The sequence below is a fragment of the Haliotis rubra genome, unplaced genomic scaffold, assembly GCF_003918875.1.
Source record: "Haliotis rubra isolate DU_JTF1 unplaced genomic scaffold, ASM391887v1 Scf13, whole genome shotgun sequence".
Lineage (NCBI taxonomy): Eukaryota > Metazoa > Mollusca > Gastropoda > Lepetellida > Haliotidae > Haliotis > Haliotis rubra.
The window spans coordinates 2,609,847-2,633,958 of record NW_025765225.1 but is presented as its reverse complement, the minus strand read 5'-3'; the positions used below and the strand labels follow the sequence as shown (position 1 = coordinate 2,633,958).

The following is a 24,112-nucleotide window of genomic DNA, read 5'->3' as shown; positions in this document are numbered from 1 at the left end:
GTTAAATTTCCAAAATCTGAATTTGTTGTTTTGTGACATGTTAAAAAAGCGAGGTGACGTTTCTTTCACCCGTGAGTTTATGATACAGATCAATCTCTCTCAAATCGTAGTTCACAGTGAGATGCCCGCTCGCGCGGGAAAACAGATCTTTCAGATTTATCGTTTCATAATGAGAATCCCTTGCATTTGAAAAGTCCACACAGTCAAGCAGAATATGTTTGATGGTGAACACTTCGTTGCAAGAGATACACATAGGAGGGCCATCGCCATCCATCAGCAGATAGTCATGAGTGAAACGACTGTGGCCAATACGACATCGTCGTAAAATTACCTCATCACGTCTTGACTGACAACTCAAGTAGGTATAACCAAGTACTTGTAAAGGACCGTGGGTCAATAACCCAAATCCATCCTGATATAATCATTGAAAATCTATGTCAGGATCGAGATCGGCTGCCGGCGAGTTCCGATCACGGGCTTTTGTCTATCAGCAAAAATCTGGCGACTTTCACTAAAGTGGTCAACATCTATTTTCGTGTCACTTTCGTCTTTCCAGCCATATCTGACGCACCGCGATTTACTGACATAAAACGTACCCAACAGCACAATGATAAGTAACGTGAAGGGGAGACTTACATTGCCAGCCGATGGAGGTTCATAGAACATTGGCTTGCTCCTAGGCACCATTCCACCCGGAGCAAAGTCTTTGCCGTAGATGGAGGCGACTGTGTCGGTGTCGGAGCCAAACTGTAAACACATGTTTTTCTAAATTTATTTGTCCACACTGTATTTGTATTTGTAAACTATGTACAGTAAAATACGTTTATAACGCACACGGGAGATGGTTACCTAAGTTGGATAACTTGTTCCTAATCCCTTTCTTCGCTGAATAAATTATGTTTAAATCTAAAATATCTAACTGAGGGATATAACGAACTGGGTTTTTGCCAGACATTTACTGTATATTTTAGTCGAAATCCGTATAAAGAACTACGGTTATAACGAACTCAAATTAGTAATTCCTATAACCGTAGTCATAAATTAATGCTACCATTAAACAAAATGTGATGTCGTTGCTAGTTTTCGATGTTTCCAAACGTTTTTGAAACAAAATTTCGGAATCACCTTGAGAGCCAACAGATTATAGAAACGAAACGACATAAAGCCAAAGGCGAGAGCACTGGGATGGGAAACAATGTGCGCTGACCTTGAAATGAGCCGATGTTTGATAGTTCCTCCCATCCAGTGCATCTGAAACAATGGGATATCAGCTGGTAATAACTGTTTAAAATTAACCACCATTACCTAAGAATAATTGATAAAATGTGTTTCAGCATTCTGCTCGTCCTCTCAAATGATCTTAGACACGTGAAGTTCCGGGTCAAAATTGGTCTTCTGCAACCCATGCTTGTCCTAAGTGGCAACTAACGGGATCGGGTGGTCAGGTTCCCTGACTTGGTTGACACATGTCATCGTAACCCAACTGCGTAGATAGATGCTCATAATGTTGATCGCTGGATTATCTGGCTCAGACTCGATTATTTACAGACCGCCTCCATATAGCTGGAATATTGTTGAGTGCGGCGTCAAATGATTTTGGCTCTGACCGTATCTGATTGTGTTTACATATCAAACAGCAACGTTTGGTGGGAGTTTACTTCTGCTTGAGTCCTACCTTTGAACACGGCTGGAACTGTATGTTGTCTGGCATATGTCGTCAGCTCGTTGGGGATGTTCTCAGTCGCTCCTCCATCTCGCCTACAACAGCCAGGTACATAGTCATTGCAGTCGTAACTGACGGATTATAACATGAAGAATTTCGCATTCGTAACAGACTGATGATAACGTAAGGAATTTCGCATTCGTAACAGACGGATGATAACGTAAAGAATTTCGCACTTGTAACAGACCGATGATAACATAACATGAAGAATTTCGCATTCGTAACATATGGATGATAACGTAAAGAATTTCGCACTTGTAACAGACCGATGATTACATAACATAAAGAATTTCGCATTAGTAACAGATGGATGATAACGTAAAGAATGTCGCATTCGTAACAGATGGATGATAACATCAAGAATTTCGCATTCGTAACAGACCGATGATAATGTAAAGAATTACGCACTTGTAACAGACGGATGATAACACAACATAAAGAATTTCGCATTCGTAACAGATTGATGATAACGTAAAGAATTTCGCATTCGTAACAGACCGATGATAATGTAAAGAATTTCGTACTTGCACAGATCGATGATAACATATCATAAAGAATTTCGCATTCGTAACATATGGATGATAACGTAAAGAATTTCGCACTTGTAACAGACCGATGATTACATAACATAAAGAATTTCGCATTCGTAACAGATGGATGATTACGTAAAGAATGTCGCATTCGTAACAGATGGATGATAACATCAAGAATTTCGCATTCGTAACAGACCGATGATAATGTAAAGAATTTCGCACTTGTAACAGACCGATGATAACATAACATAAAGAATTTCGCATTCGTAACAGATGGATGATAACGTAAAGAATTTCGCATTCGTAACAGACCGATGATAATGTAAAGAATTTCGCATTCGTAACAGATGGATGATAACATCAAGAATTTCGCATTCGTATCAGATGGATGATAACGTAAAGAATGTCGCATTCGTAACAGATGGATGATAACGTAAAGAATGTCGCATTCGTATCAGATGTATGATAACATCAAGAATTTCGCACTTGTAACAGACCGATGATAACATAACATAAAGAATTTCGCATTCGTAACATATGGATGATAACGTAAAGAATGTCGCATTTGTAACAGATGGATGATAACATCAAGAATTTTGCATTCGTAACATACGGATGATAAAATTAAGATTTTCGCATTCCAAACAGATGGATATTAACATTAACACTTTTTGATTTTTATCATAAAAAAAGGTTTCTCCTGAAGATGTCTCGTTTGGTGACAGATTGCACTGTAGAAAAAAAAGTTTAAACTGTCATTTACCCCTACTGATATATTTGATATCAAAGGAATTAAGGTGAGATTCTCTGTTTGATGACGTAATTGGCATTGTGTTTGTCTGCCCGTCTTAGCCTTTGTTTGTTCTTTAACCCTACACACATCAATATAATATCTATATGGATGGCGCTTCCCTCTTCAGTTGAACATTACCGTTTGTAGTGACGGGTTGGGTATACTCACGGTTTATCCTGACTGAGCTGGAGGGCAATGATCTCCGCTGGGGGTCTTGTTCGAGGGCCATAGTCACCAGTGGCGGTTGTCTCGTAGTTGTGAGCAGCTACAACAACATCATCAACATCATCGTCAGTATCACCATGGTAATGATAATATGGACAGAAGTATGAGACAATAAAGCATTGCGTAGCAATCCACAGATGTGGGAAGAGACACTGTTTTTCAGACCTGTGTTTTCAACTGGAATGAGTCTAATTTGGGGGTCAGTTGGATTAGATTTTGTGTGAACATTGGCTTAGGAACAAAATGATGCTAAGCCAACGTTAGGGCCAGGTTAACTGACATTGCCACTCTTTCCCGTCTGTATCAGCCCGGTACATATACCTTTCTGCCGAGGGAATCAAGTATATGCCGGAGAGATCTGTCACCTCAGATAATTGTTGTAATTGTCGCCCGAGATCTGTCAACACATCTACGCCGTTGTAGTCACAGCCTACACAAACCTGTCAATTCACCTACGCCGTTGTAGTCACCGTCTACACATACACGTCAACTAACCTTCGCCGTTGTAGTCATCCCCAACACAAACCGTCAACTCGCCTATGCCGTCGTAGTCACCGCCTAGACAATCCCATCAACTCACCTACGCGAACCCGTCAACTCTCCCACGCCGTTGTAGTCACCGTCTACACAAACCCGTCAACTCACCCACGCCGTTGTAGTCACCGTCTAAACAAACCCGTCAACTCACTTACGCCGTTGTAGTCACCGTCTACACAAACCCGTCAATACACCCACGCCGTTGTAGTCACCGTCTACACAAACCCGTCAACTCACCTACGCCGTTGTATACATCACCTTGACAAACACGTCAACTCACCTACGCCGTTGTAGTCGCCGCCTCGGAAGACGTTGGAAGTCAGCTCCATGTCCTTCATATGACGCTTGATCTTCATGGCGTCCCCCGTACTGGCCAGCTTGCCCGACAGGTCATCCTGCTTTGACCGCCCGTACATTCGCATGTGCTCGCTCACGCCACTGCAAGGAGATTACAGGTATGTAACATTCTCTCAAGATCTAGGCAGTGCATATGTGATTTTGTTCAGGGTCGGTGTATAACAACCAACCTGGACTCGTCGTGGCCGAAGTCGAAGTGGCTGTCCCTCTGCAGGTAGAACTTGGCGGGGTCCAGCGGGAGCTTCATCTTGCAGGTGTTCACCTTGGGGAACACTGGGGCGGTGGCCGCTCGACCCTAGAAAATTCAGTCAGTGATTGAGTTAAACGGGAAGCGTGGAATTACTGAAACAGTTATATCACAACGCATCATCACACTGTCAGAAGAAAGTCGAAACTTTCGCAAGTCGTTGATACGATATTCTGACTGATGTTTGCAAACACGTAAACGGCTGAAGTGAGTGAGTAAGTTTGGTTTAACGCCGCTTTGATCAGTATTCGAGTTATACCAGGGCATGTTGGCTTAAAATGGGAGGAAATCTCGAAGTGAGGCTGGTTTAACAATTTGATGAAGTCCATGACCTCAGGAACATGATCGGGGCGCACTGGGATTGGAACGCGCGACCATTCGTTTCTGGCACGGCCAAGGGACGCAACTCTGTACATCGAATGATGGCGCCTTGGACGACTGGGCCACCTTTAAGAAGCTTTGGCACTAGGAATTCCTACTGTTTTTATGGAATCAATGAGTTGACTCAACTTACCGCCATCATGAAGGTGTTTTTGTACTCCGACTGGCCGATGGAGCGCTCTGGGGCGTATCGGGGCGCCATGTCCTGCAGACAGAATCAGAAGACTGGATGTAGGCATAGTGAGTGATGGAGTTTAGTTTTACGCCGCACTCAGCAATATTCCAGCTATATGGCGGCGGCCTGTAAATAATCGAGTCTGGACCAGACAATCCAGTGATCAACAGCATGAGCATCGATCTACGCAATTGAGATACGACGACATGTGTCAACCAAGTCAGCGAGTCTGACCACCCGATCCCGTTAGTCGCCTCTTACGACAGGCATGAGTAACTGAAGATCAATATTGTAACCCGTCTGTAGGCATAAGGACAAGCATAACGTGGTGTCTACCGTCACGATAGTGAAAATACATGAATATATCTACCTGATCAGAAGGTGACATTTTCTTGCAGCCAGTATCCTTATTATTGAAAGAATTACTAGAATATACTTACGGGCCAGTTGATGGTGCGATCCGCCGCAAGTACCGCCGGCTGAAGACAGACGAGGATTTAATAATTAGCCATGAAATTATACATGCTCGGTAAATCCACCTCACAGGCGTTTGCTGAGGCCTATGTGTTGAACGCTATGGTCGCCTTACACCTAGGTATACACACATGCTGTATATGTAACGCGGTTTATTCGCCTCACACCTATGGTATACGCATATGGTGTGTATGTAACGCGGTATATTCGCCTCACACCTATGGTATACGCAACATGCTCCTGTCAGGACCAGAGTTCGTAGACCAAGAACAACATCTCCATGGCACACGGCAGAGATCAGAGAAGCCAAAAGCACTCGGAGAGCTGCAGAACGGCAGTGGAGGAAGTCGCAGCTGGAGATTCACAGACAGATCTTCAATGCTTGCAGGCACTCTGTGAACAATCTCATGCGTACAGCCAAAGCTGAATATATCAATGCTGAACTCACAGGCAGTTCTAATAATCCACAGAAGATGTTTTCTATCCTACACGGTTTACTCGGGAAACAGTCAATTGCAGCACTTCCTCATGGTGGAGATGCTCACCTAGCATCAGAATTTAACAGCTACTTTCTGGACAAGATCAGCAACATCCGCCAACAGTTTGATTCTGATATGGACAACGAACCATCTCCTCAATACACGGGCACCAAGTTTAGTTCATTCCGGGTTGTAACAGAAAATGAAGTCCGTAAAACCATCCTCGAGGCCAAACCAACATCGTGCAGCCTAGATCCACTACCCACCAAGTTCATGTTGAAGATCCTGGACGTTCTCCTACCCACCATCACAGATATAATCAATGTCAGTATATCCACGGGTGTTGTGCCGGATTATTTTAAAAAAGCCATTGTCAAACCCCTTCTGAAGAAGCCAAATTTAAATCCGCAGCTACTCAAGAACTATAGGCCAGTCTCCAACCTATCGTTCATATCCAAGATCCTAGAGAAAATAGTTAAGAGACAGTTGCTGTACCACCTGACCTCAAATGATCTACTTCACATGTATCAGTCAGCTTATAGACAGGCCAACAGTACGGAAACAGCATTAAACTGTGTGATGAATAGTGTGCACATGTCTGTTGACAGAGGGGATATTGCTATGCTGGTATTGCTAGACTTGTCATCCGCCTTTGATACCATAGATCATAGCATAATATTGCATCGTCTCGAAAATACCTTCGGCATCACAGGGATACCGCTTCAGTGGTTTGAGTCGTACCTCACAAACAGGTCACAGACAGTCCTAATTGGTGATGAGATGTCCACTCCAGCCAGATTATTCTGTGGAGTACCACAAGGATCAGTGTTGGGGCCAATACTTTTTACCCTTTATACAACACCTCTAGGTCAGTGTATTGAAGAACATCATATACCTCATTACTTCTATGCAGATGACTCGCAAGTACAGAACAGCTTTAAGCCAACACCCATCAGTCAATCTGAAGCAAAACATGCAATGCAACAGTGCATTGCTGATGTCAGTACATGGATGGAAAAGAACAAGCTGAAACTCAATTCAGACAAAACGGAGGTGATTTTGTTTGGACCTCCATCCAGGTTACGGAAATGTACTTTGGATCATCTGTCTATCGGGTCAGCTGACATCACCTTCAAGTCATCTGTCAAGAACCTCGGTGTGTACCTTGACTCCTCGCTATCCATGGAAGATCACGTGAGCCACTGCTGCAAGGTCAGTCATTACCACCTGAGGAACATCAGTGCCATCAGACATTTGCTGACGAGAGACGCAGCTGCCTCCCTCGTGAGATCTCTGATATTCTCTCGATTAGACTATTGCAACAGTTTGCTCTATGGAATCACCAAACAACAAATCAGACGTCTGCAGCACATCCAAAACTATGCTGCCAGATTGGTCACTCGGACGAACATAAAGGCACACATCACACCAGTGCTAAACTCGCTTCACTGGCTTCGCATTCCTGAGCGAATCATTTTCAAAATTCTCTCACTCACTTACCAAGCTGTCCATGGTACTGGACCTGCCTATCTGAGTGATCTGACTGTCTCATACCTCCCTTCAAGAACTCTACGCTCTAGCCAACAACAGCTCCTTCGGGTGCCTGTCACCAAACTTAAAACTTTCGGCTCCAGATCCTTTTCTGTCTCAGCCGCTACTCTGTGGAACTCTCTACCCGAATCACTGAAGTTGATTCCATCTCTTGAAACTTTTAAATCCAGTCTTAAATCCTACCTTTTCAAGCACTATACGTAAAAGATACATAACTCATACCATTGTGGAGAACTCAACTGCCTCTGTTTCCATCGTTTGAGGCAATGCGCTTTGAGCATACCTTCATGGCGTGGATATAGCGCAATATAAGTGCCATTATTATTATTATGATGGTGTATAGGTATATTCCTTTCAAACATATGGTGTATGTGTTAAGTGCTATGCTGGTCCGATACCTTGGGCATATGTGATATGCGCTATGAACGTCTATCACCTAAGGCTTATGTTTTAAGCGTTACATACTTGCTTCTCATCCTGCTTCTCGTCCACTCAGCGCACATCGCCCCACTTGTATCGTGTATTTGTTATACGCTATGCTCGTCTGAAACCACAGGAGTATATCCCACGTTTGGAAGTACGACAACACAGAGTATGTAGTTTCTTCACTTTACTCAGCTGACCAAGCGTAGCTGCCGAACTTCGTCAGGAGCTAGCTTACCGGGTCATCAGCCGGTCATTTGCCTGCTCAAATAACGTGAACATGAATATTGTGATATATTTTATAATCAAAAGTACAAGTGTGCGCATATCACAATTGCCCAAGGGGTAACACATTAAACCAAGGTAGTAGACAGGGAATCCGTAGAAAAAGCAAATATTTATCTATACCATTTATGAGATTATAATTCATTTATGCATTTAGCTGAACTAAATTGTTGAATTTATAGGCTGCGTGGCCATGACCGTAGCAACCCCGGAGAGGCCTAGGGTTTAATAAGTTGAAAGAACTTGTCCCCGATCCTTTTCACATTGTGAATAAAATACGTTTAAACTAACAGCAGGTAAGCACGGTTCGGACCAGCTTAGATAGATTGTAACATGTAAAACTAAACAAGTGCAATTTTATATTGTGTTATTTGAACTAAACCTTTGACATAAGGGTCAGTAAATCGCATTTGCCAGTTATACGTTACCATAGCGGTAAAGCCGTATACGTACTCCCGCAGCTTCGATGTACGTGACAGGAATTTGAGGCGGGGATGCCACTGAATTAATCAGAGCAATAGGACAACAATTATTTCTTGTGGTAAATTCTTATTCCAGTTTTGTATCAGATCCTGGAATCAAAGTTAATAGAAGACCGCTGTTGAAAATAATTACGCGAGTTAAAATGTACAATTGCCAGTGGAAACTCGCGGGGAAAAATGTTTGATGTTCAGTAAATTGCATTACTTTTCATGAAGCACAAGCATTAGAGAATCTGTTTCTAAATATTCAGCACTCAGACACAAACAATTACCCTGCAACAGCTCTGTATACTAGTATACCCTGAAGTTACAATGAAATTAACGTGACGACACCCAAGTCGTACATTGATATTTTCAAATACAGCAGAATAGGATAGACAGTTTCGCTGCCATTTGTGTGGAAAAGCAATATTAACATCTGGGCGTGTATTTTATTATTTCAGATCTTTTTATACTAGGTATGAAGGGAAATGTCATAAATAATGATACGCTTTCTCAATGATAGTGCTAAAACAAAATTGCTTCGTTTCATATTTGATCTCAACAGTCATCTGTATAACAACTCATTCTTTTTTATTTTTTTGGAGTGACGCAAATTACAATTTTTCATTAATTTTGATACAAATAAACAACACAAATTACGAAAGGTGCAACTCTTAAATGCTTCTATTAAGAACTGGGTGGGTTTTTAATTGACAACTAATTAATGAAACCAACAACTTATGATTGTCATGATCATGAACATCTGACACAGAGGCCCTGATCAAAATACCACTGTCACGTGAATTATCTGTCAACAATCTTAATGGACATTATCTGTCAACAACTTTAATGGGCATAAGTGATACTAGCATAAGCAAGGAACAAAGCAGAATTTTCGAAGAACTTTCGACGTATGAACTTATAAAACTTAGAAACTGGAACATGAACTGCATGACTACAAAACAACTTCTGCAGTCGCCTCATTCTGGCTTATAGTAGCAAGAATGGCTTTTACTTTTCTCTATATTTTGGCATGTCTTTATTTCTCTCTCTATGCTTTTTTCATATTGTAGAAATAGAAATGGATAAGCTTGGGTCTCATGGGGTACTCGTACTGCTGTCAGTCGGTCTTCAATGTGCTTCGTCGGGTGGCCCTCGAGGACCAAAAACTTTGTGACTGCTCTGTACTCAAGCTTATCCATTACTGCCGTTTCAATAGGGGTACATGTGATTAGATGTCACGTGACCGGAAACTAGCGACATGAGCATGTCAATATTACGATTCTGTGAATGGTATAAATCATACCTCAATATCATACAGTTATTTTTATCATGCACATATCAGAAGTATTTTAGGCTCAAAACTTTAGGATAGCCCCTCGTATGAGCATTAGTTATGAGTAGCCCGGATGACGTCACAAATGTCCGTTGTGTTATGTATTAATGCGCCACTGTGATCAACAAACTAGACAATATACACGAAGATGCTAAAATGTTTCAAGGTGTGTAAGAAACATATTACTACGCTCATGGATCTCAGATACCATGATTTATTTATCTTACAACGCGATGTTTCGAATTTTTTTAATACTTTTTTAAATAAGTCGTAAAATACATGACAGACAATCGTGTAGTAATCTCTATACACGTTGCATAAAAACTTTCCCTGCGTAATAGCATGAGCGTTCACTGTAATGGTTTAAATAATCATTGCCATACCTTCGAGAACGACTTGGAGTCGAAGTCGTCTTTGGTGGTGCTGCCTTGGTAGGTTTGAGTCGGAAGGTGCGATCCCGAGTCATTGCCAAAGCGGAAGTGATGATCGAGCTGAAACAGCACCAGAACTTTGTCTTTGAATTCAGTGCGATGTGATTTTAAGTATTATAACGCCACTTAGACCAACCGTCCAGACATAATAGTGAGTGGGTTTAGTTTTACGGCGCTTTTAGCAATATTCCAGCAATATCACGGCCACACCAGAAATGGGCTTCACACATGGTACCCGTGTGGGGAATCGAACCCGGGTCTTCGGCGTGATGAACCAACGCTTTAACCACTAGGCTACCCCACCGCCCCTCCAGACACATAACAGGCTAGCCCACATCTCTTAAATTATGGGGGCGGTGGGGTAGCCTAGTGGTTAAAGCGTTGGTTCGTCACGCCGAAGACCCGGGTTCGAATCCCCACATGGGTACAATGTGTGAAGCCCATTTCTGGTGTCTCCCGCCGTGATGTTGCTTGAATATTGCTAAAAGCGGCGTAAAACCAAAACTCAGTCAGTCAGTCTTAAATTATGAATCGTAATTTAATTGCAGTTGTGCATATTTGAGTCGAAAGTGGGTCACAATAGACTTCAAGTTACTTCCATCAGATCTCAGGAGCCGTGATCGCATATTCGAATACAAATTCCGACCCTAACATTGCTTTTCTCCCATGACCATAACGTTGCCATGGTAACCATCTACGTCTCTCGGATTTTCTCCATTACGTAAGATGACTTCAGAGTGGCATTTGGCTGAACACGTTCACCTCTTGAGAAATCCCCTTTAATATATATTTATTGAATAGCTCACCTGGCCAACCCCGGCTGCAACATGATCGCGGTCTAACTCGGTGCCCTGTGAACAAAAGAAGTATACGTTTAAAGGTGAGGTGAGAAATTGGGTTTAACGTCGTGCTTGAGAATATTTCGCTCATATGACGACGTGCGTGCGTGTGTATGTGTATGTGCGGCTGCTTGTACTAGCCCAGACGTAAGCTGGTTTTATAGTGCTAGCCCACTGAGATACCATGCCGCAGTGAAGCATGAATACCCCACTCAGACACATTATACTGACTCCGAGCCGACCAGTCCCTGTTGTACCCATTAATGCCGAGCGCCAGGCAGGGACCAACAAGTACCATATTTTAACGTCTTTTGGTATGACGCGGTCGAACCCGCGACCTTCCGCTCTCCGGGCGGACGCTCTAACCACTACACCACGGAGGCGGTCTATACGTTTAAAAGGTGTCTTACCATTAATACAATATCCGATACTAACATCCGAGTTACAACTGGTCCTCAGTAACCTGTACGACTCGATGACTTGATTGACCTGTGAGGATGGCAACGTGTCCCATTTGCGACGATCAATGCTCATATGTGGAAGCCGCGGTGGCTGAGCGGTTTAGGCGTCTGACTTTGTGTGCTGGCCATTAGGTGCCTGACTCTGAGGGTGTGGGTTCGAATCCCGGATGGGACTCAACCCAAAAGGTACTAGAATCTGTACTTTACTAAGAAAGTGTAATCTCAAGTATAACATATGTTACAATGCTCATAGCGTCAATCACTATTTTGCAGATTCCGACTGGATTATTTACAGTCCACCAACTACAGCTGTAATATTGCTGAGTTTGGCGTTAAACGACATAGTAAACAATTGCAAAAAGTACTTCCCTTTATGTCTAGTATTTCAATAACCAGTCGTTAGGGTTCAGTGATCACCGCTAAGCATAATGGGATTCGCCATAAGGGAAGGGAACCGTTTGAATCAAACACAATGACAATTCGAGGTAACCATATCACAAATCATGAACACAGTTTCATTGTGAGCGTAAACGAAGTAAAAACACGTTGGTTCGAAATGCTCAGCCATTCATGCGAACGACTATATTAATTATTACTGACGTAGTATGATCGATAAAGCAATCATTGGAAAGCAGTGACAATTCCAAGCCTTCGAACGAAATAATATTCATTTTTACCAACCAGTTTATATACGTACAACCATGTAATTCGATATTAAACATTGTCATCCAGTCTCTAAGTGAAGTAGAACACGTGATGTGTCATGATATAACATGGCATGTCAAAACAACCTTTGAAGCTTCGCTTGCAGCTTGACATCACTTCCTGTTGATATAAAGAGAGCGTCCATTGAAACACCTTGTCTTGAATGGGGAAAGGTGGTGCAGTCTTGTGTTAACTGGGGCCTGTCTATAGAAGAAGGTATGTGTACCCTTACTCTCGGTTGACACACATTTCTAGGTGTCAACACAGCCGCTGTCTGAGCATTGCATGATCACAGTGTCCTGTGATAGAGGAGGTTGTCACTTAGCTGCTAGCTTTGTGTCAAGTGTTATCACTAGGAATGGCGCTTGTTTGCTTAATGTTGCAGTTGGTCTTTTTCGATTTTATTGCTTGGTTTACGACGTGGCCATTCTGAAGGCATAGATAGCATGGGTGAGTGAGTGTGTCATATTTCATGTCACTATCCATTAGTTCGGGAGCAACCGTTGAATTTAAAGGTCATCGATGGGGCTCCGGAGGGTTGGGATTTGGGGATGTTTAGTGTGCTCAGTTAAAAGGGTGTTCAATTACTATTTGAAATATTTGAATTATTTATAGCCATACGTGTATTACGTTTCGTATTCTAAATGATGAAATAACTGTAGGGCTTCTTTCGGCACCTTACAACAGTCTGCAAAAACAGGCACATATACATTTCCTACAATGTGAGGCATATGTTATTTGTGGAATAACAAGATGAAGGGTTTCTGTAGACCTGGGCCTAGATTTTCGAAGCTCTCTTAGCGCTAAGATAGTCGTAAGTTAATGTTAATGTATGGCACTTACGACTATCTTAGCGCTAAGAGAGCTTCGAAAATCTAGGCCCTGGGTGCCAAGGTTCAAACAACCTTAGCGCTAAGACTACCTTAAGTCTATGTTAAGGTATGGGAGTTACGGTCACCTAAGCACTAACATCGGCTTATAAGGGCACCCTGGGTGCTACGGCAGTCGTAAGTCTATGTTAGGGTATGGGAGTTACGATCTCCTTAGCCCTAAGATCGCTTTGTACAACGGCACCCTGAGTGCTACGGCAGTCGTAAGTCTATGTTAGGGTATGGGAGTTACGATCACCTTAGCATTAAGATCGCTTTGTACAACGGCACCCTTGGTGCTACGGCAGTCGTAAGTCTATGTTAAGGTATGGGAATTACGATCTCCTTAGCCCTGAGATCGCTTTGTACAACGGCACCCTGTTAATACCTACATTCCAACACATGTTTTCACCTCGGTCGACGGTACTCGTCCCGACTGAGTCAGACCAATACAGACCAGATAACTGCGATAGGATCTCAGTGGTCTGTCACTAGGAGACGCAGTTGGTCCGGACAAGTAAAACACACGCGCGCACAACGACACACACACGCGCGCAGTAATCATTTGTGCATCTTCGTTTACCAAGGATTATCTGCGCGCGCGCGGATGAATTTCATGTAACATAGATTCATGCCGATATCCATTTATGGTATATGCAACAGCCTGGATGGCAGGTGTTCGGTTAATAAGTAAGTAGGCCTACCGGTGCATTCATGCGTGCATCTTTGTGTTAAACGGGTTCGAACGCTAATATAAGCTTTATATTCTGGTTCTAGAGGTGATCTTTGATGATCTATATATAATATACATACATTACAAATAATACAAATGTTATAGTGCAAATATTTCATTAATATTCACATAAAACATATATTGACTATGATATTTGAAATTTATAAGAATTCACAAAATGTACCCATATTGTGATTCTCTTTACACAGATGAGAGTAACTCGCTTAAGAACATGCCGCCAGACATATACATACTGATGTGACAATACCTGACTGTTACACTACAGTTACCGGCTGTATGTCACATCCAGATTGACACGCTGACCAATTAATGATAATAATCCCCACAAACAAGTTAGCGGTCAATCTGAAATGCTTCTGGCTAAATGAAACAGTAGCCTTTGTGTGTTTTTTACCACCATCCGGTTATTGGCAGACATACGTTAGGCAACGTATGAGAATATTGTATTAACCAGGAACGACCCATGAAATAACAAAGGGATAATGCTGACAATAACTTACAAGTGCTATGCGATCCTCCGATATATAAGCAGGTGCAGTTTGACTGTCAAGTCACTCTGCATCTGAAAAAAACCCCTTGGAACGCAAGCAACTCTGATGACATTATCCTGAATTCATCTATTTTATTTTAAGGTAAGACATTTTCATGCGTCTTGTCTTTGTTCGTTTATTACATTACCTATTTAAAACTATTGTGTAGATTCAGGCCTATAAGATGTTTTCTTTGGGAGTACGGTAATGCGTAAAGGCACTACCGTAAAACATCTAGAATACGTGGACATGTTAATGTTTCATTATCTTAAGCTGATGTTACCAATAGGAATCTAATGTGTTATCGTGTGCCGTTCTCTGAACTTAAAAACATGTTCCAGTAATGAACCATCTTTACAAAAAAATATAATGTCCAACATACGTTGATGATTTGATAAGTATAATGTCATATATATATGAGTACAATATGTTCATATCAGTTATCTCTAATACTGTACCTTATCATTATTTGATATGTTCATATATATTTGTATATACGATCTCGTTTTCTTACCCCTTGAAAAAAATTTGACGAAAGTGTAACCCATAGATAAGCCGACCCCATTCTACAGACTGCACTTTTTAGTCCTCAAAATTCGGCTTGTCTATAGTAATATACGGTAACTCGTTATGGCAGTATCTACGGTAACGGACAAAAGTTTACCAATCAGGACTGCTTTATAATCCGGACAAATGACTCGGTCCCAGCCAGTCCGTAATAGACAGATTCCACTATATATTTGAATTGAAATATTTTATTAAATATAATGTTCAAAACATGTTGATGTTCTGCTCAGCTTAATAGTTATGAAGATGGAAATAATATGTTCATTGTAATATTTATGATTATTTGATATTTTCATATATTGAATTGAAATGTTTTATTGAATGTTGATAAGTCACTCTGCATCTGAATAAACCTTGGAACGCTAGCAATCCTGATGTCATTATTATCCTGAATTAATCTATTTTTAAAGACAAAAATTACCGTGAGACAGCACGTTCTCACAAAGAAAGAATACCGCAATAAATACGTAAATATTCAAAACAATACATGGAGTAGAATGTGTCCCCGTATCAAAGTATATTTTATATCAACTTATTTATTTTCTTTATTTTCATATTTCTCATGTTTGTATATATACAGTTCGGTTTGTCGTTTACAACAGTATATACGTATATATAAAACACAATTTGTCATTTTTGAGGTATAGTCAATGAGGTGCCAATTTACACATTTACGTAGTATCCTTGGACAAGATACTTAGATCCACGTTGTCTCAGTTCACCCAGCTGTAAAATGGGTACCCGTGAGGATGTGCTGGAAATGTGAGTGTTTAGTTCATTGCGCCTAACGGACATCATGGCTGTATAATCCCAAGGGAGTTGAAAAGGTATCGAAAAGTACGATAGTGTCCTATGACCGGGGATAGTAATGTACGTAGCGCCGTGAGCAGGCATTGGGCCTGGATATGAGCGCCATACCATATAAGCGGACTATTACTATTACATAAATCAACTTTTCAATATAGTATGTAGTGATGGCCAGAATGTAATAAATATATCGTTTTCACCAGAAGAGAGCTTATTTTATTACGGAGATCAAAGGGAAAATCAGGGGTTACAAAAATAGCTCCTCATTATTACATTGAACCATGTTCCATGAAATTGACCGAAAAAGTACATATCTGTCCAAACCGTAATTAAAAATAATAATAATAAAAAATATCGCAGTTCTCACCGGAAAATCTCGCTTAGCGCTTGTTTGCCAGATCCCGTCCTTAAGAGATTCGTTTGTGTAGTTATATTCTCCATCTTGAAGAACGTGACTCTTAGTGAGAGTTTGTACTATCGCTTGTCTGGCTACAGAACGGTCCAGTCCATACAGACGCCTTCTCCTGTCGGACAGAGCTTCCATCTTAGTGTTCTGTCCGTCCTGGCTGCCACCTTAGCATGAAACCCTGGGAAAATCGCCGCTACGTTACATTTTGCCATTGAATACAAAACACGCGTGAAGTAATCAAACTCGAAGAGCTTAGCGACCCAACGAGAGCTAATCCGCCATCTATCTATTGTTCCTATTGTGACGTCACCTCGCAACGTCACGCAAATCCGCTCGCGAGATTATCCGTGGGCCGGTCGTTCAAGATTCTCATAATCTTGTACGGTATATTTTATTACAAATCATAATTACTTTAAATGTACCATCCTATTGTACGTGTAAAATTATTTCAGTATTCTAGTATTTGAAAAATAATTCTTATGAATAAGGTTTGTGGTAATGAATTATCTTTATCTTGCTCGCTTGAACTGTTGACATGTCAATACAGTACGTGTGTAACCTTCTTCGGCGGGTCAACCCAGCAGTTGATTGAATGCCATCGTGCCGTTGTTATCATGATTTTTTATAAATGAAAGCAGGTGTATTGAGTTACCGACATGGGGACCTTATTTTTTCAAACATATATTTATTACACGGTTTATAATGACAGATGTTACATGTAATTCCGTTTCAAACATCTATTTCCCCATTTACTAGAGTTGAAAATTCACGTTACCCGTCATTCTGTTCTGTTCTAAACAATAACAAAACTTAGTAAAAAATTCAAGTTTTAAATTAACAATAATGAAATGAAATGTACTCCCTACTCTGTTTCGCGATAAGCACCAATGAAAAAAAATCTACATATGTTTCACAAGAAGCACTACTGAAAGACATATGTATTGAAATAACAATCTAATATGCAATCCAATCTGTCCTAGAACGCGGCTTACAATCAAACCGATCTTATCGCCAGTTTTATCTATGGCCGTTCTCGGGGCCAGTCGTAGCGTTAGAAGTATATCATTACCTACATGGCTCGTATGATAGTTAACATGTAACAACTACCGAGTACATAATCCGGGTTAATCAGCTGCACAATGGACGTACTAAATCACACTCTAAATGCCCTGTGTTGCCACACACCACACAGGTATATCGAGTGCTGAGTGTATCCACCTCGCTGGTTACCGTGATAGTGTTGTAGTCGGTGAGGTGGAAGTAGGGTAAAAGCACTGGATATGTTGCTGTGGTACGCAGACAGTTAAGACGCATTCTTTACGTGTAGACATAAGGCAGGTCTGGGTTCAATTATTATACTCTCTATTGTATGGAATCTCAGAAGGGACATTGTCGTGTTGTCTCCCTTATAAAAACCACTAAAAGTGTCAAGATTAACCAAAGCGTGATTATGCAGCAACACGATAACGCGACACGTTGGCCATTTGTCGCAATGTACCCCATCTAAAATGAAATAAAACAAGTGTTTGCCACTGATATGGCAATGTCCCCCGCCGCTAAAGAATGGAATATCTATATTTACTACTTTTGTTTTTTGGGTCACATACAAGATGCCTAAAATGACTGGTGTCTGCATAATCAACCAATGTAGGCTGTCAACATACTTGAAAACATTGGGTGCAATGTTTTATGAGATATCGCCTTTAAAAAGCGGTCAAAGTATCGTGGTGACCTTGAAGATAAGGTCAAGGTCACCCAAATAAACTGGTGTCTGTGTAATACCCCAATGTAAACTGTCACCAAATTTGAAGACATTGGGTACAACAGTCCATGAGATATCGCGTTAACAAGAGTTAAAAGTGTGAAAAGTGTCGTGGTGACCTTGAAAATAAGGTCAAGGTCACCTAAAATCAACTGGTGTCTGTGAATCCCCCAATGTAGGCTGTCACAAAATTTGAAGACATTGGGTACAACAGTCCATGAAAAATCACGTTAACAACAGTTTGAAAAGTGTTCAGTGTCGTGGTGACCTTGAAAATAAGGTCAAGGTCACCCAAATCGACTGGTGTCTGCGTAATCCCCCAATGTAGGCTGTCACCAAATTTGAAGACATTGGGTACAACATTTCATGAGATTTCGCGTTAACAAGAGTTTGAAAAGTGGTCAAAGTGTCATGGTGACCTTGAAAATAAGGTCAAGGTCTCCCAAATCGACTGGTGTCTGCGTAATCACCCAATGTAGGCTGTCACAAAATGTGAAGACATTGGGTACAACAGTTCATGAGATATCGCGTTAACAAGAATTGGGACGTACGTACGGACCTACGGACGGACGGATGCCGCTGAATACATAGTCCCCCGTTCCGCGTTGCGGCGGGGGACAAAAAAGCATTAACATGCGCGACATTTGGACATACCAAAGCTAGGAAAGCGTTAAAAACGAGTTGTTTCAAATAGATAATGCCAGATAGGTAGGAATATGAAGGATATTAAGTGGCCAGTGCACTCTGTATGTGAGGTATAACTGAATTCGATATACGTTTATGTTATAGGTACAATATTTGATAGATACTACAAAAGGCTGACTTGGAAGTTTTTGAAAATTTGGAAATTATATCAACAACTGTGAACTTCGAAAAAACTCTTTTACATTTGGAGGAAATTAAATTGTTTATGATTTTCGACCTCATACATTGAATCTGGAGTCCACGTTTTCGAAAACCAACTTAAAAAAATATAAATGGCCTCATGATCAGTAACCGGTTTAATGTAATCCTGATGTTGTGCCTAGAAATTGTGTAAAATTGTCTCGGATAACGTTATTTTAGTGGTTCAAAACAGCCGCCATTTTCCTTGATATTTTCGGTTGTAAGTGTAAGTAAAAAGTGTGGTTAATGGCGAAACCTTTGATACTGTTAAATTAAGTACAGGCTAAAGTTCAAGGTTGAAATTAACTAGTGCTGTAACAATGCATCGAAATATCGATGGTTTGCAATTGTTGAGTCTCCGGTAGCAATTAATCGATGGAAGAAACGAAAAACTATCGATGCATCGACAGTTTAGTAATTGACTTCTGTGGATAAATGCGCAGCGCAAAATACAGGAAGTACCAGATTCGTACACTTTCTGGGGCGGATACAGCTGTTTGAGAAAGGGTGTGTGTGTGTGTGCACACTATTGAGAAAAGGAGGGGTGCACACTTCATTTTCACCCAAATTTCAATGGTCATTTAACAAACTTTCTGCACAAAAGAGGGGGTGCGCACCCCTGCAACCCCTCTGGATCCGCCTATGACTTTGATTTAGAGTTATCTGCCCCTGCTACCTTCACGGGTAGTACATGTTGCAATACACTATCGCTATCGTAATAGTTGTTTCACTCCTAGTTGAAATACTGTGTTGTGTAGTATTGTTTACTGATTGCAGGGATGCACCGGTCCGACATCGACAGGGGCTGGGCCTGGGTGATTCTTGGCGTTTCTTTCTGCGGGTCGCTTCTTACAGGGATGCATGTGTATTCGCTGGGAATAATAATGGCCGCCTTACTGGACGAGATTGACAGTGATCTCACGAGAGTCTCGTGGGTCAGCTCTATGTACTCAGCGTCCTTGACTCTTTCTGGTTGGTTCTGGATGATTGTGATTAAATAGACATTGTTCATAAGCACCTCCACCTCTTTACGTGATACATTTCGTAACTCATGTTTGCTTCGATGAACCCATTCATGTACCCCTCCAAAAAATATAATCAAATGCATCCTTAACGGGGAATTTTGACGGCCTTCTTGGTTTTCAAATGCAAATTTCTTTTCAAAGTTTAATATTCAACTGAGACGGGTTAGGCGTATAATTTGATGAACTGAACCTGTTGCGACATCACAAAAGTTGGCGGTAGGGTTCCCTCACGTAACAATCTTAACGGCATTTTAAGGGTCATTAATTACGTTTCATATATATTACCATTTTTAGTGATTCCAAATGCTATAAGACAACAATAATCAACATTTTATGTGTTTACAAATATCTTCTCTTGTCAACACTACCAGCCGTGAAAGTTAGAATTGGTCTTCAGGAACCCATACTTGTCGTAGGATGCAACTAACGGGATGGGGTGGTCAGGCTCGCTGACTTAGTTGACACATGTCATCATATCCCAATTGCGTAGATCGATGCTCATGCTGTTGATCACTGGATTGTCTGGTCCAAACTCGATTATTTACAGACTGCCGTCATACAGCTGGAATATTGCTGAGTGCGGCGTTAAATAACATATCAGTCAGTCTTAACTATTCTGTCCCCAGGTCCAATCATTGGATGGATCACAAACAGATATGGCTGCCGAGTGGCTATTTTCTTGGGTGGATGCTTTCATCTGGCTGGACTGACTGGCTCCTATTTTGCAACAAATGCATCTATCCTCTTGGTAACATTTTCCATCCTCGGTGGTAAGATTTTGCCTTTATAGCTTACAATATTGATACTAATTAACGTACTCACCCTACTTTTAGGGACTGATTATTTTTCAAATTCACGGGGATATTCAAACTATACAAGTAGGCTTGTAGATGCATACACAATCCCAGTTATGCGTCTCCCTAGTTCAGCCAATCAAAATCTGCACAGATTGAGCTACCAGTCAGTGAGGAAAAGCCCGTTGAATCATAACTTTTGATACAGTGTTTAACATTAACTCATCAAATCAAGAAAGCTTGCTGACTGAGTCATCTATACACAATTAAAGGAAATTACTGATTACCGACGATCCTTTAATCTGGAAGGTTGTAAATTCTGACAGTTTCCAATAGAAACAGGGCGCTGGCTAAATATCTTGAAAGAAAACCGACTTTGTAATCTTTGTAATCAAGCTATATGTGACGAATTCCATTTTCACTAATATGTCCTTCCCTTATTGAACAACGGAAAACCTTTTTACTAAATATTTCTGCGTGAATCCCTCAATCTGTAAATATATTTTTCTCATGAAGGGTGATTATCAACCACTCATCCTCAAATTATCCAAATATATAAACACTGTTTGTACGTCTTCAAATGATATGTGAATATTTTATCTATATTTATATATACCTGTATGTTCTCTTTATCACTCTTTGTGTTTTTTTGAGAATAAAATCCTGTTCTGTTCTGTGTACACTGGGAACGGAATCGTCTGTATTAATGTTGATTTGATTATATTACTTTGATCCTTCTTGTCGCAAACGCCTGTACATGTATGTTTTGTAAAACAGTTTCCATATTGGAACCTCCTGTGTTTTCAGGAATCGGAATGGGCTTTTGTTTGTCTACCTCAATCGTCATCAGTGGCTACTATTTCAAGAAGTATCGCCCAATAGCCTCAGGCATAACTGTATCTGGTTCCGCCTTTGGGATGTTTGTAGGTCCTCCTCTTCTTCGTCTCCTTATTGATCGCTACATGTTAAGAGGGATGTTTCTGATACTAGGAGCTCTAGGGGCTAACATGTTTGTCCTTGGGATGTTAATGAGGCCTTCACCTACTGAAAAGAACAAATCCAGAAGGGGACCTGAGAGAAAAATTCTGACAACTCCAATCAAGTCAGAAATCGGTTATCAAGGTTTACCTCTGCGCTCAAAGACGTCACTGTCATTGTTAAAAATGGGCCATTTTTGTGTTACCTATTCAGTACTTTTGCATTTTCCTGTGGAGAAACTGCAGCCATATACCACTTACCAAATTACGTCCAGCACCAAGGAACGTCCAAGATGGCGTCTGCAACTCTGATGACCGCAATGGGCGCCGCGAGTCTCTGTTCACGACTCCTTACAGGGTTTGCAGCGTCAGATCCAAATATAGGGACGGAACTGCTCCTCACAGGGCTGATGGGATTGACAGGAATACTTTCCATTACGTTTCCTTTGTACTCTGCAACATTCGGAACCCAGGTGCTGTATGCTGCAGGGTATGGGATGTACAGTGGTGGGATCAACGCTCTGTTGACACCACTGACGGCGGATCTTCTCAGTTTGGAAAGGCTGGCGATAGGCTATGGGTTACTCTCCTTCATGGCCGGAATTGGCTGTCTAGCTGGGGCGCCCATCGCAGGTAAAACATTCGGTGTTTAACGATCAGTTCATGTAATTCACAACCCATGCTTGTCGTAAGAGGCGGCTAACGGGATCGGGTGGTCAGGCCTGCTCACTTTTGTTGACACATGCCATCGATACTCTGGATTGTCTGGTCCAGATTATTTACAGACCGCTGCCATATAGCTGGAATATTGATGAATGCTGCGTTAAACAACAAACCAACAGACCAATCATGTAATTCATATAATTTCACCGTTATTATGCCTTATATGCCCGATAGAATGGAAACTATTCTGTTTATTGTAATGGTTATTCCATGGCGTTGAAAGTGTATATTACATTTGTTCTACATGAACTCTACATTCATTATCTCTAAAACAGTTTAATCGATTTATCAGTAAAGTGATCTACCTGCTAAATGATTCATCAAATAAAACCAAATGTAACATTGTACACCTGATAATTGTATTATAGAATTAACCTTCTGGCGATCGACATTTTGGCTAGCATTCTTGATCATATCAAGATTCAAAACGGTCAGCTGGTTGCCGGGTCATCTAAAGTGCTGCAATTCGCTGTGCAGAGTTACATCCCTTTGGCGGTCCAGAATCCTATGATCCAGCGGCGGATACTGCTTGAGAAAGGGGTGGTGTGTTTGTTGAGAAAGGGTGGTGCACACTTCATTTTCACGAGAGTTTCAATGCTCATTTAATAAACTTTCAGCCTATGTGATCGTATTCCCATTTATCAGTACCAGTACTCATGTGTTTATTTGGGGAGATGAACTTTCCTACCTGATATGAACGAAATTCTAGGATATCGCAGAGTTACAACTCGGAACACGATTTTCTTATTGTGTTGTAGTTTACTATAAAGTTGAATATTAAAATATTAATACATCGTTTTGTTTGACGCAGGTGTAATTGTTGACAGTGGTGGAACATATACCCACAGTTATATATATGCAGGTATGTTTTCTACAAATATACTTATTTTTAAAATGCCATCTTGCAATACCTACCAGTTTGAACTAGAAAGCTTGGTGTTGGAACTAAGTGATGTGCTATGATGCCGATTATATCAGCATTCGATATCTCGAAAGAGGGGCCCAGGAATGGTCTTCCTAACTTTAACCCATTTCGGAATCGAACCCAAGACCTAGAAATAGGCGGGACGTGTCAAGGCGTAACCTGCTATGTTTCCGAGCCGTGGTGCTGTAGAATAGCCACTCTCTATACAATATAAGCGTCAATGATCAACGTCAAAACAACATTAAAACAAACAGGAAGACGAGTTGGTGGAAACTGTAAAGGCCAAAAGATCAATGACAGCACCAGCAACATAACTAATGTGTTAGTTTGCTAACTTAGTAATACATCTGATTTTAATTAATCTGCTAAAAGCCCTATTCTCCTGACCCACCCGTCAGTTTACATATACATTCTGTGCCAGGTACAGTGCTTCTACTGGGCAGCGCCGTGTCAGTGCCCATCTCCCTCAGGGATAAAGACACCAAGGAACCAGGGATGAAGACACCAAGGAACGCCGTTACCATGGACGTTACCATTGACGTTGTAGCCGAGGCGGAACCGCTGAAGACTAGTGAAATATAGCCATGGAAGACTGTGGACACCAGTGAGACATTAAACTGGATAAAGGCATGCCACTGGGGCCACCCCCACAAAGCCTTCATAGCA

At 41.3% G+C, this 24,112-nt stretch overlaps 2 protein-coding genes across 2 annotated transcripts in view; one reads left to right on the top strand and one right to left on the bottom strand.

The window, feature by feature from the left end:
• Positions 1-17,850, bottom strand: part of LOC124267132 — a 24,828-nt gene extending 6,978 nt beyond the window's left edge. Inside the window, exons 1-11 of the mRNA XM_046702010.1 lie at positions 16,314-17,850; positions 11,221-11,265; positions 10,367-10,474; positions 5,412-5,450; positions 4,930-5,001; positions 4,339-4,463; positions 4,092-4,249; positions 3,218-3,314; positions 1,676-1,758; positions 1,208-1,251; positions 637-747 (exon numbers count right to left, since the gene is read on the bottom strand). Of these exons, the coding sequence (XP_046557966.1) occupies positions 637-747; positions 1,208-1,251; positions 1,676-1,758; positions 3,218-3,314; positions 4,092-4,249; positions 4,339-4,463; positions 4,930-5,001; positions 5,412-5,450; positions 10,367-10,474; positions 11,221-11,265; positions 16,314-16,490 (1,059 nt within the window). The 5' untranslated portion in view covers positions 16,491-17,850. The remainder of the gene's footprint in view (positions 1-636; positions 748-1,207; positions 1,252-1,675; positions 1,759-3,217; positions 3,315-4,091; positions 4,250-4,338; positions 4,464-4,929; positions 5,002-5,411; positions 5,451-10,366; positions 10,475-11,220; positions 11,266-16,313) is intronic.
• LOC124267135 (monocarboxylate transporter 14-like) lies at positions 12,529-24,112 on the top strand. The gene is made up of 6 exons (XM_046702013.1): positions 12,529-12,635; positions 19,780-19,974; positions 20,654-20,797; positions 21,629-22,431; positions 23,333-23,383; positions 23,868-24,112. The coding sequence occupies exons 2-4, from the start codon at positions 19,782-19,784 to the stop codon at positions 22,108-22,110; spliced, it is 819 nt and encodes a 272-aa protein (XP_046557969.1). The 5' UTR covers positions 12,529-12,635; positions 19,780-19,781; the 3' UTR covers positions 22,111-22,431; positions 23,333-23,383; positions 23,868-24,112.